Here is a 10,384-nt window from a genome sequence, read left to right as displayed (position 1 = left end):
CGCCTGGGGAGGGGGCACGGGGGGCTTCGAGCTTCTGAGGGAAGGGGACAGGCACCGGGTGTCCTCCCTGCAGGCACCGATGTGATTCCCCTTCCTTTCTCCCCACCAGCTCCGAAAGAGGACGGGAACGCAGGGGCCTGCAAGCATCCCTCCCCAGCGGTGCTCCCGAACATGCAGCAGCACCCCAAAATGCAGGGGGCTGGGCGGGGGGGGACCCAGCTGCCCCTGCCATCCAGCAGAAATGACCCCCCAACTTCCAGCCGTCAATAAATACCAATAAATAACTTAAATAAACCTGAATAAATAAATAAATAAATAAATAAATAAATAAATAAATAAGTGGCCCGAGGACGGGGACGGAGGGGAAGGGACACCCCGAGGCTCAGGGCAAGAGGGCAGCGTGCAGGCGGGCATTCCCGTGACCTGCCCCTCCCTGAGATAACGGGGTGCTGGTACAAAAGAGGGGTGCGGGGAAGGGCTCCTGCTCAGGGCACCCGTCAGTACAGCTGCGGGCCACGGGGACGTGAGCTGAACCCAGACTCACACGTGGGAGCTCCCACCCGCCGCCAGGCTCCAGCGGTCAGTGCTACTGAGCTCGGGGAGAGGCTCGCCCAGCACCTCCCTCCGAGCGTGAACACGCACCTTTTGCGAACATGCAAAATGCCTGCAAGTTTTTGCAAATATTGTTCGCAATTTTTCTTTTGCAAACAATTTTTACAAACTTTTTTTTTTTTTTTTAAAATGGGGAAATGCCTATGAAGACAACCCATGCATCAAACCGAGTTAAGTGCATCAAATCCAGCCATCGGAGAAGGAGCCAGCACAGGAGCCCGGAGAGGGGAACACAGGCATGGCCCCGGGGCTCAGCCAGAGCCTGCCTGCAGGCTGGGGCAGCCCTGGCAGCGCAGGCACACGGCTGCGGCCAGGCACCGAGCACCTCCCAGGGGATGCTGCAGACATGCACGGACAGAAACAGCGGCTGCTGCTGTCTCGGTGTCATGCCGACGCAGCAGACAATGTGTCGAGGCTCCAGACGGCCAGCACATCCCAAAAGGTGGCAACAAATTCAACAGCATCCCTGCACCAGCTCCCCCCCTCCCAGCCGGCTGGCACTCAGCGGTGCCGCAGCAGCTCCCCAGGCTGACGGCTGGTGCACAGCCCCCAAGCACAGCCCCGGCCCTTCCCCACGGGTTTTGGGGAGCTGGCTCGCACAGCCTCTCTGGATGCAGCATCCTCTCCCGGTCAGGAGCCCACCTCGGGGCTACCCGTTTGGCGGGGAACCTCTTTCTCTGGCTTTTTAGTGCTAGTGCTGCCACAGACATTTCTGTCCCGCTGGGTCAAAAACATACATCTGCCTTATTTCAAACTGAAAGGTGCTTACCCTTCCTCCTCCTCCCCCCAGTCTTAAGGAAAACTGTATTTAAAGTTTCTAACCCTCTTCCCCACGCTTTTTGAAAAATGAAACATCAGTGGTGGCAAAAGCTGCCGTCGATCCCGTACCAGGACAAAACCATGGGCAGAGTCTCACAAGAGCAGGACACCTTCCCGTGCTGGCAAGCTCCCAGTAGAAGCTTTGCTCCAGAAAACACAACAAACCAAAGCTCAGAGCCCCCTCTCCCTCCAAAATTCTCCCACCGCAAGGCTGTAGCCCCCGGCAAAAGCCAGACGTAGGCACCGAAAGCAGCAGGTTCCCAGCTCGCCCACGAGGCCGAGCAGGAGGAGCAGGACCGCCGGTCCCGGCACGAGGAAGTGTGCGTCGAGGCATCAAAATGCAACGCTCCCAAAAGAAAAATAAATAGAATCGAATCAGCAGCAAACACTACTGAGAATAATAAGTAGCACAGGGATTTCACAGGGATTTTTGGTCTAAGATGCCTGGGGAGCCCATTCGCCAGCGGGGACCGGGGTGCACATCCTGCCCTGGAAAAGCACAAGGCATGGCTGAAGCTTTGCAGGAGCTTGGCCGCGCTCTGCAGAGCGATGCCACAAGGATGTGCCGGCACACCGGGGGGAGCAAAGCAGCGCCGGGCTGGGTGTCCCGACAGCCAGGCTGAGGGCAGCGCTGCTAATACCACAGGAAAGGCTGTGCGTGGAAGTGCCGAACATGGCGACCCTCCCCAGGCTCTCCTGGCAGCGGGACAGCGGATGGGACCCTCCCAGAGGGAATTACCCACATCCCCAGGGCGGCACAAACCTCCCGTGGTGCGAAGGCAGGGGCGTGAGCCAGAGGAGCCACAGGGCTTGTGCTGGGGCAGCGGATGGAGCGGACAAAGCAGCGAAAGCCGTAACCATCTGCCCGGGAGTGACGGGGCACCTGGGGCATCAGCAGCGCCACCGCGGCTTTTGCCTCTGCTGCATCCCAAGGGCGAAATGTCGGGAATTGCAGGTGGCAGCCAATGTCACCAGCACCGCCCCACAGACCAGACAATGCCAGCCATCCAGGCAGCAAGGGGCGAGGAGAAAGGCAAAGAAAACCCCGTTACCCCCCAAATGCCTGCAGCAGCAGGAGGCAGCACGCTTGCCTCCTTCCCAGGCAAACCCAGGCCTGCCCCGTGCAGCCTCTGCTCACATCCCTGCCTCTGACCCATGGAGAGGAGACCCCCACCTCTGCAGAGCCTGGGGAGTTACCGCAAGGCGTGCCATCCCCTCCCCGCCAGTGCCGGCATCCCTGCCAGTATCTACCCTGCTCCCTGGGTGGCTGAGGGGGAGAAGGATCTCCACGTAAGCCAGCATTTGCGTGGAAAATGAGCAAGCACCCAACTTCTTGCAAGGGACTTGGGTCTGCAGTGGAAGCATGCAAGTCCCAGGGTAATTCCAAGCTGGTTTGGATACCCCACGGGCAGCGAGCACCTGCTCACCCTGGGCTGGGTGAACAGGCTCCCAGTTTCTTGCTCGGCTGAGAATCAGTTTTGCTTCCACAAGAAAAGGGCCAGCAGGATTTTGGGGGGAGGGGGGAAGGTTGAGGAACTGCAAAGATTTAGTGCACCTTAAAACAAAAGGACATCTAACCTGCCCTTAGGTCTCACTCCAAGACAGAAAAGAGCTATGGCATCTCCTACGCTCACAACTACTCCAAACACACCCAGACGCATGCAAAACATCCCGCTCCCCCTTGGCTGCGGAAAACCCCTCCCGGACAGCGGTGATGGCCAGCATCAGGCTCCCGCTCCGCTCCCAGGCCCTCCTGCCCAGTCCCAGCAGGCAGGGCGAGGGGCCGATTATCGATCTGAAATGCATAGGTATAGACACCGCGGGGACACCCGCACCCCGGCAGGAAGGGTCACCGCAGGAGCCCTCCGCGTCCAGCAGGCACGGTCTCCGCTTCTCCCTCCAGTTGGGTGGAAAGCAGCATTTGCCACAGGCACGGTTCGATCGCACTCATGCTCCTTGCACTGCCCTGCAAGGAAAGATGAGTCGTTTAGGTCAGACAGCCTCTTTGCCAGCCGCAAGCCCCTAAGAAGTACTCGATTCTGCTTCCTGGGAAATCCTCCAGCTCAGCGATCCTTCTTCCGCGCCCCCGCGCCGGCCAGGCTCTCTTTCTGACTAAGGAGGAGCCATGATTCCAACCACAGCTACAAAGGCAGGAGAACCAAAGAGGTCTACTTTGGCTCAGAAACCCCGTTCGTTTGCAGCAGGCTGACAGCACCCAGGTCCTCACATGCGCGCACTGGCGCTGCTCTACTTGGGAGGTATCACAACTATAGGCTGGCCTCGCTTGGGTCTCCACATGAGGACTTGGGCATCGTTGGCATTGGGTTTCACTAGTGCGTTTGGTGGGATGGGCTCCATCCTGCTGAGGATCCGGGGCTGCTCCTGCTGAGTCCTTCCCACCAGCCGTGCCCGCTGCCCCAGCAGCTGCATGGGATCAACCTCAATGTCCACTCGCATCCTCCATTTTATAGTCTGCAAGATGATCTTTTCCTTAGTGGTGGTGTTCATGGCCACCAGCCACGTGGTAAAGCTCTGGTCCCTTTTAATCCTGGTCAGCAGCGGCACGTTACTGTTGCTCACAGGGACAGCCCACGTCACGCTGGGGTAGAAATTGTCATTCATGCTCACCGAGAACCTAGATATCTTGTTAGTGGGCCCGACCAGGGTCACAGTTTCTGTGGTGTTTCCGTACCAGGGGTAGCTCACGCCATCTGAATCGCTGATGGCTTTTACTCTTCCTTCTCGCAGGTCGGGCAGCTCCCAGCTTGACCTAGCAAATGGGAAGAGAAAGGCCAGGTTAGCGGGGAAACGGCAGCGACAGTGCCCGGCAAGGGACAGGGAGGGAGCAACAAGGAGGCAAGCAGCTTGGAGACCCTCTCCCTGCCTGCAGCAAGCTCTCAAGGACCTCCTTCAAGAACAAATTTGGCTTCAGTTCCTTCGCCAAGCCAGTCACGGCTAGCTGAAGCCTTTGTTCTGCCAGCAAAACACTATTTTAATTAACCTGCAATCAAACCAACTGGGCCAAAACTCATTGCTGAACCTCTCTGGAGCCACTCTCTCCTTAATCAGCTCCTGCGCCAGAGCAGAACAGCCTTCCCCATCTGCCAGCTGCAGCACCGTGACCGCGGCACTGACCAAGCCTGTCAGCAGCCCCCTCCTGCGATAAAGCTCTGCAATTTTTATGCCTCTAAATACACGTCTGCACAGAGACACGTACAATAATTAAACACTGCAATTACACCTGCCGCTGGTGCGATGAAATCCCTGCAATATGGCTGAGGGGGAAATTCCAGCCCAAATCTTGGCTGCCGACCACGTTAGCAACACCGTGCGGCTACGGCAAGGGAGACGACCTCCATGTGGCAATTACAAGCGGGGAGCTTTGGTGAAACCTCCCGCTGAGTCCAGGCTCTGGCTTCAAACGCGTCTGGGCTCTGGAGCTGCCTGCAAGCGGCTGGGGACACCTGGCTGCTATCCCCCGGACAAGAGGCGACCTCCCCTCGCTCCAACGTCCCCAAGCGCTCCAGTGCCACGTGCAAACGAATCTGCCATGACGCAAGGACGCGGGCGGGCAGCACGAGGACCCGCTGCTCCCCGGTGCCCCCGGGCACCGGCAGCAGGAGGCCGCCAGAACGGGCCCCTCCGGCCATTCGCTGCCCCCTCTCGCATCACCCCTTCCGAACGGGAGAAGACACGGCGACAGGGCCGACAGCTTTGCCCCTCGGCGTCCCCCCGAGACACCCGCGCACTCGGCCTCGGGAAAAGTTGGTTTCCAGCAGGCGTTTCTGCCGAGCACGGCAACGCTTCCCCCTTTGAACGCAAGCCAAGGGGGCAAATCCCCCAGCACCGCCCGCGCTCACGACCCGGCCCCAGAAGAAACGTGACTTGGCGGGGGACGGCGGCCGCAAAGCCCTCGAACCAGCCAGCGTCAGGCCGCCCGGCCGGCGCCGGAGCCGGCTGTGGGACGAGGGGAGCCGGGAGCGGGGTGAAGGCGATGCCCGTGCGCGGCCGCGGGTGTAGACGCGGGGCAGGGGTGCGACAGCCGGGGCCCGGGGGCGCAGCGGCCGGGAGCCGGGGAGCCGGGCGGGGGCCCGCGGCCGGTGGCGCTGCCCGTGCCGTGCCCGGCCCGGTGCCGGCCGCAGGGCCCCCGCGCCCCCGTCCCCCTTCCCGCCCCGGTGCCGGTGCCGGTGCTCACACGCCGAGGTCGCTGTAGGTGTTGTAGAACTCCATGTGGTTGCAGGCCTGGATCCAGCCCACCACCCAGGTGTGCCGCCGGGCGATGGGCGGCATGAGGACGCGGGCCGAGGCGCGGAAGTAGGGCGTCCGGTACCGCAGCACCACCGGCGAGCTCTCCTCGATGGCGGTGGCCGCCGGCTCGATGGTGGCCGACACGTCCGACACCACGATCTGCTCCCGACGCACCCGCGCCTTGCAGGCCACGCTCTGCAGGCACCCCATCGCCGCCGCCGCCGCGCCGTCGTCACCCGCCGCCGCCGCCGCCGCCGAGCCGCGGGGCCGGGGGGGCGGCCCGTCCCCCCGCCGCCGCCCGCCCGCCGCCGCGCATCGCCGCCCGCGCACCGGCGCCCGCACCGGCGCCGGCAGGGCGAAGGCGCCGCCGCCGCCGCGCCTCTTGCGGCCCTCGCCGGCCGCCGTACGCCGGCCGGGGCGGGCACGTGCGCGGGGCGGGGCGCGGCCAGGGATCCCCGCCCCGGGGCGCGGCGGGGACCTCCCCGCCGCCAGGGGGCGCCGCGGCCCCGCCCCGGGGCGTCCTGGCTCCATGGCAACCGGCTGCGTCACGGGGGGAGGCGGAAGAGGAAGCGGGGCCGCGCCGGGGCCGCCTGGTACCGGGGGAGCCGGGAGGCGGGGGTGGGGGGGCGCGGGCGGCAGCGGGGACAGAGCGGGAGGGGGGAGGCGGGCGGCGGGCCCCGGCGGTGCGGCAGCGGGAGGTGCCGGGCAGGGCGCGGGGGCAGGCCCGGGGGCAGGCCCGGGGCCGGTGGCAGGTTGCGGTGAGGTGGGGGGAGAATCAGGCGCGGGCAGGGGGTGACCGGCGGGCTCCCGGGCGGCAGAGCAGGCCCGGCAGCCGGTGACCGGCCCCCGCCTCCCCCAGGCCGCCGCCTCTCGCCATGCCGAGCCCCCGCAGCAGCCGCGAGCGACGCGGCGGCGGCAGCAGCCGCCCGGAGTTCCTGTCCCTCGTCAGCCAGCGCAGCCCCGGCGCCCCGGACAGCCCCTCACGCCGCAAGGAGTCGGGCGGCTCCGCGGCGGCCCCGCTGCCCGAGGAGGACTGCATGAAGCTGAACCCCTCCTTCCTGGGCATCGCCCTCAGCTCCCTGCTCGCCATCGACCTCTGGGCCTCCAAGCGCCTGGGCGTCTGCGCCGGAGAGGGCTCGGCCTGGGGCAGCGCACGGCCCCTGATGAAGGTCATCGAGGTTTCGGGGCACGGCATCCCCTGGCTGCTGGGCACCTTCTACGGGCTCTGCCAGAGCGACAGCTCAGCCGCCAGGGAGGTGCTGCTCAACCTGCTCTTCGGTGAGGCTGGGGGCTCACCAAGGGGCTCCGCAGGCGGGGGCTGGCTGGAGCCGCGGGGGGAGGATGGGACCGGGAGGATGGGGCAGAGCCGAGTCAACCTCAGCCTCCTGCAGCCCTGAGGGAGTCGGCTGATTTTGAGTAACCGGTACAGGCTCATCTGGGGTGCCTGGTACCAGACTGAGCAACCCTGGTGGAGGAGTGGTGGCGTGGGCATGGCTCATCTGTCACAGCTCCAACCACACACTGCGAAACTTCTGTCAGCTAAACTGCTCCTGCAGTTGCACAAAACTTCCAGAGAGCTGAACTCTCTTTTAGTTCCTTAGCTTATCAGAACAGCGCATTCCAGGTGCAGCGGCCTAGTGTTGAGACACCCGCCCTTTTCCCTGAAAAGCTGCTCTGGCACACGGATGTCTGCACTCTTGGGCTCCCTGCAGGCAGTACCTGCACAGATTGATCTGTATCAGCCAGTAAGGAAACTTGGTTTAAAGCATGCATTTTAATTTCGTGTGGTGTAATATTCCCCCCCACACCCCCAGCATCTTGTCCTATTAGGTATACTTAGATTCTTCATTTTTGCTCATTTAGAAACTGTAGTAGCTCCAGAGGAACAGACCTTTTCAGGTTCTTACTCTTTTATTAAGTTGCAAATAATTGGTACCTCACGCTTATCATTTAAATTGAAATTTGCTTGGTGGGAAAAATGGTTTTGTGCATCTTTTTCACCTAGCAGCACATGGTTAAATTACAGTCTCACAGCAGAGCTGTGGGAAGGGACCTGGAAGCCTCTGACCTCACCTTTGCTCCGAGGTGTCCCAGCACCAGGGCCTTGTCTGGCCCTCAGCGCTCTGGGCCAGAGCCACCCACATCTCTGGGGCCCTGTCCCAGGGTCGCAGCACCCCCGTGGGGGAGGAGTTTTCCCTAATTTCCAAGTTGAATCTTCCAAACCACATGGGGAAAAAAAAGCAATTGAACTAGGGTCACATGTGGAAAAAAAATATTTGTTCTTAAATGATTAACCAAAGGGAATGAACTGAAGTGACTGAAAGATTTAGTGCCCAGAAACAAGCCTTAGGGCAAGCAGAAGTCAGTCCCTCACACAAGGCTTCCTTGGAAGAAGTAGCCCTGGCTGTGAGCGCTGCGCCAGCTGAGCTAACGGGGATGGAGAAAGCACCCTCTGCCCTACATGAGAAGCTGCTCTTGCCAAATACTGGCTGAACACTTCTCACGTGTGCTTCGCCTCTGACTTCTATTACAACAACCTTTAGCTGGCATTATTTAAATCATCCTTTATTCAGCTCTTGAAAACCAAAGCATGGTTAACTTTCTGGCATTAATTCCCCCGCAGCAGCAGGGAGAAGCCAGACTGCGGGAGCCCTGGCAGCACCATGCAAGCTCAGGACCCCTCGCCCTGATTGAAGTGGGTTGATCATTCACCCAGGTAGTTTGACCCCCAGCCATGAGGGGAGGCAAAGCAATGCTGAGGCAGCACAGGATGACGGGAAGGGAGTTGTGGGGAATATTAACCCCTCTGCTGCCTTCAGATTAAGGGTCAGTTTGAGCCCCGAGTCATGGCGAGATCAGATTTTACACGGAAACAAGAGCTCTCAGGTGCGAGCCAGGTCAAGTCCTGTTGCTGGCTGTGGCAGGCAGAGGCTGCATGCAGCAAGAGTGGAGACTGAAGATGTTCTCGTGCTGGAGAAAGCCAAGCACTGGATGAGTGCCATGGTCTCCCTATCTGGGCATCGTAGCCATAGGAAATACTGCCTCTCCTAGCAGGTTTTGGTAGCCAGGTGCTCATTTTCTTAGCTGATGGCTTTGGTTTGATTCTTGCTTTGTTTTCCTGGGGGGGGGGAACAAACCTTTCCTTTCTTGCTCACTGACTGTTACTGTTTCCTAGCATTGCTGCTGGATCTCGTGCTGGTGGCCGTGGTGAAAGGGCTCGTCAAGCGGCGGCGACCCACCCACAACAAGATGGACATGTTCGTCACCATCTCGGTGGACAAGTACTCCTTTCCGTCGGGCCACGCCACCAGAGCCGCCCTGGTCTGCCGCTTCGTTCTGCACCACCTGGTGCTCGCCGTCCCGCTGCGAGTCCTCGTGGTGCTCTGGGCTCTCATCGTCGGCGTTTCAAGGGTTATGCTGGGCAGGCACAACGTGACGGACGTGCTCTTTGGTTTGCTGCTGGGCTATGCGCTGTACAGCGTGGTGGAGTACTGCTGGCTGTCCCCGCTCAGCGCACCTGCCCTCTTTGCGCTCTGGAGCCACTGATGGCTGGGTCCCTCCCAAAGGAGGAGGCACGCACCCAGTTTTCTAAGCGTGCACAGGGAGGGGATACTGGGACTTGAACTCACATCCTAGACCCCACCTATCCAGCCAAGACTTCAACACTAGCAGAGCTGCAGGCTCCTGGGCCCGCACTTAGACATTTGGTGCTGTTTTGCCCTCCTGATGGGCTGTCAGGTAGGGCGTGCAGTGGCCAAGCAGCTGCACTGACTGTTCTCCTGTGGATAAAACAGTCCCTGCAGAGCCTGGGGAGGGCTCAACACATTCATCTGGCAGCTCACTGCTGATACTGTGAATTGGTATGCCCTTGCTGGGCACCTGCTGCGTTAGCCCATGGTGTATGTGGTAGTTGTGGCTTTGCAGAGATTTCTCTGCAATTGCCTGTGTATCTGTATACTGTAAGTACACTGACCATATTGCTGTCGTGAGCATGCCCTGCACAGCCTGCTCCATAATGTCTGCCTGGAGGGGACTCACTGGGGTCTGTCCTCAGGTTTATAAAGAGCTCTGCCTTCCTAAGCAATGCGTCTCTTCCCTATTGCTCTTGATTTAAGCATTGCAGCCAGATCTCAACTGAGAAGGACACAAGCACCCAGCTCCCAGAGCCATGGGGAAAAGATGGTGCAACTGAGGGTTTGGTCCATCCATGCCAACTCTAAGAGAGCAGGTAACTGGGGAAGCAGCTCCCAGCAGCAGCCTGCTCCTGAAGTCCTTGTGCAGAGCTTTACAGCTTCTTCCCCCCTCCACAGGATTTTCAGTCTCCCAGGGGGTACAGAGCATTCACAGCAATTCCTGTTTGTCAGCATGTTACCAGTGGTGCTGACAGCACACTGCGGAGCGAGCCCCTTCCCCACAGCCCTGGCTGGCAATTCACCCTTGCCCAGGCTGCTGGGCAGCCCTGGGAGCTGAGCCTTACCTGCACCTCCCACAGCAAGGGGCCCTGGCTCCCTGTGCTCTGGGCAGGCTGGCTCTCCTACCCTGGCACCATTGGTCCTGGCAGCCTGTTTTTCATAGAAGACTGCTCATCCTTGGCAGGAGGGGACCAGGAGGAGCTCTCTGTAATGAGCCAGGGCTGAGATTGAGCCAGAAAAAGCACAGGATCCACATTAACAAGGACCACAGCCAGACAGGGAGTGAGGGGCTC

At 60.7% G+C, this 10,384-nt stretch overlaps 2 protein-coding genes across 2 annotated transcripts; one reads left to right on the top strand and one right to left on the bottom strand.

Annotated features, from left to right (window-relative positions):
• Positions 1–3,267: 3,267 nt before the first annotated feature.
• On the bottom strand, positions 3,268–5,900 carry FAM78B (family with sequence similarity 78 member B). Its single transcript, XM_082313308.1, has 2 exons — positions 5,627–5,900; positions 3,268–4,201 (listed from the first exon to the last, which is right to left on the bottom strand). Exons 1-2 carry the CDS (start codon positions 5,887–5,889, stop codon positions 3,679–3,681), a joined length of 786 nt encoding a protein of 261 aa, XP_082169434.1. The 5' UTR covers positions 5,890–5,900; the 3' UTR covers positions 3,268–3,678.
• Positions 5,901–6,255: 355 nt separating this feature from the next.
• PLPP6 (phospholipid phosphatase 6) lies at positions 6,256–9,757 on the top strand. Its single transcript, XM_082312018.1, has 3 exons — positions 6,256–6,272; positions 6,539–6,957; positions 8,855–9,757. Exons 2-3 carry the CDS (start codon positions 6,555–6,557, stop codon positions 9,223–9,225), a joined length of 774 nt encoding a protein of 257 aa, XP_082168144.1. The 5' UTR covers positions 6,256–6,272; positions 6,539–6,554; the 3' UTR covers positions 9,226–9,757.
• Positions 9,758–10,384: the final 627 nt, after the last annotated feature.

Source organism: Platalea leucorodia (genome assembly GCF_965183815.1).
Source record: "Platalea leucorodia genome assembly, chromosome: 5".
In the NCBI taxonomy this organism is placed as follows: domain Eukaryota; kingdom Metazoa; phylum Chordata; class Aves; order Pelecaniformes; family Threskiornithidae; genus Platalea; species Platalea leucorodia.
Note: the sequence above shows the minus strand (reverse complement) of the source record. Positions and strands in the feature narration are given on the sequence as shown.

Excerpts from the sequence above, each read along its gene's own strand:
- PLPP6 (XM_082312018.1), top strand. The coding sequence starts at position 6,555 with ATGCCGAGCCCCCGCAGCAGCCGCGAGCGACGCGGCGGCGGCAGCAGC. Across the intron at positions 6,958-8,854 it reads GCTGCTCAACCTGCTCTTCG|CATTGCTGCTGGATCTCGTG; the intron begins GTGAGGCTGGGG and ends ACTGTTTCCTAG.
- FAM78B (XM_082313308.1), bottom strand. The coding sequence starts at position 5,889 with ATGGGGTGCCTGCAGAGCGTGGCCTGCAAGGCGCGGGTGCGTCGGGAG. Across the intron at positions 4,202-5,626 it reads ACCTACAGCGACCTCGGCGT|GTCAAGCTGGGAGCTGCCCG; the intron begins GTGAGCACCGGC and ends CCCATTTGCTAG.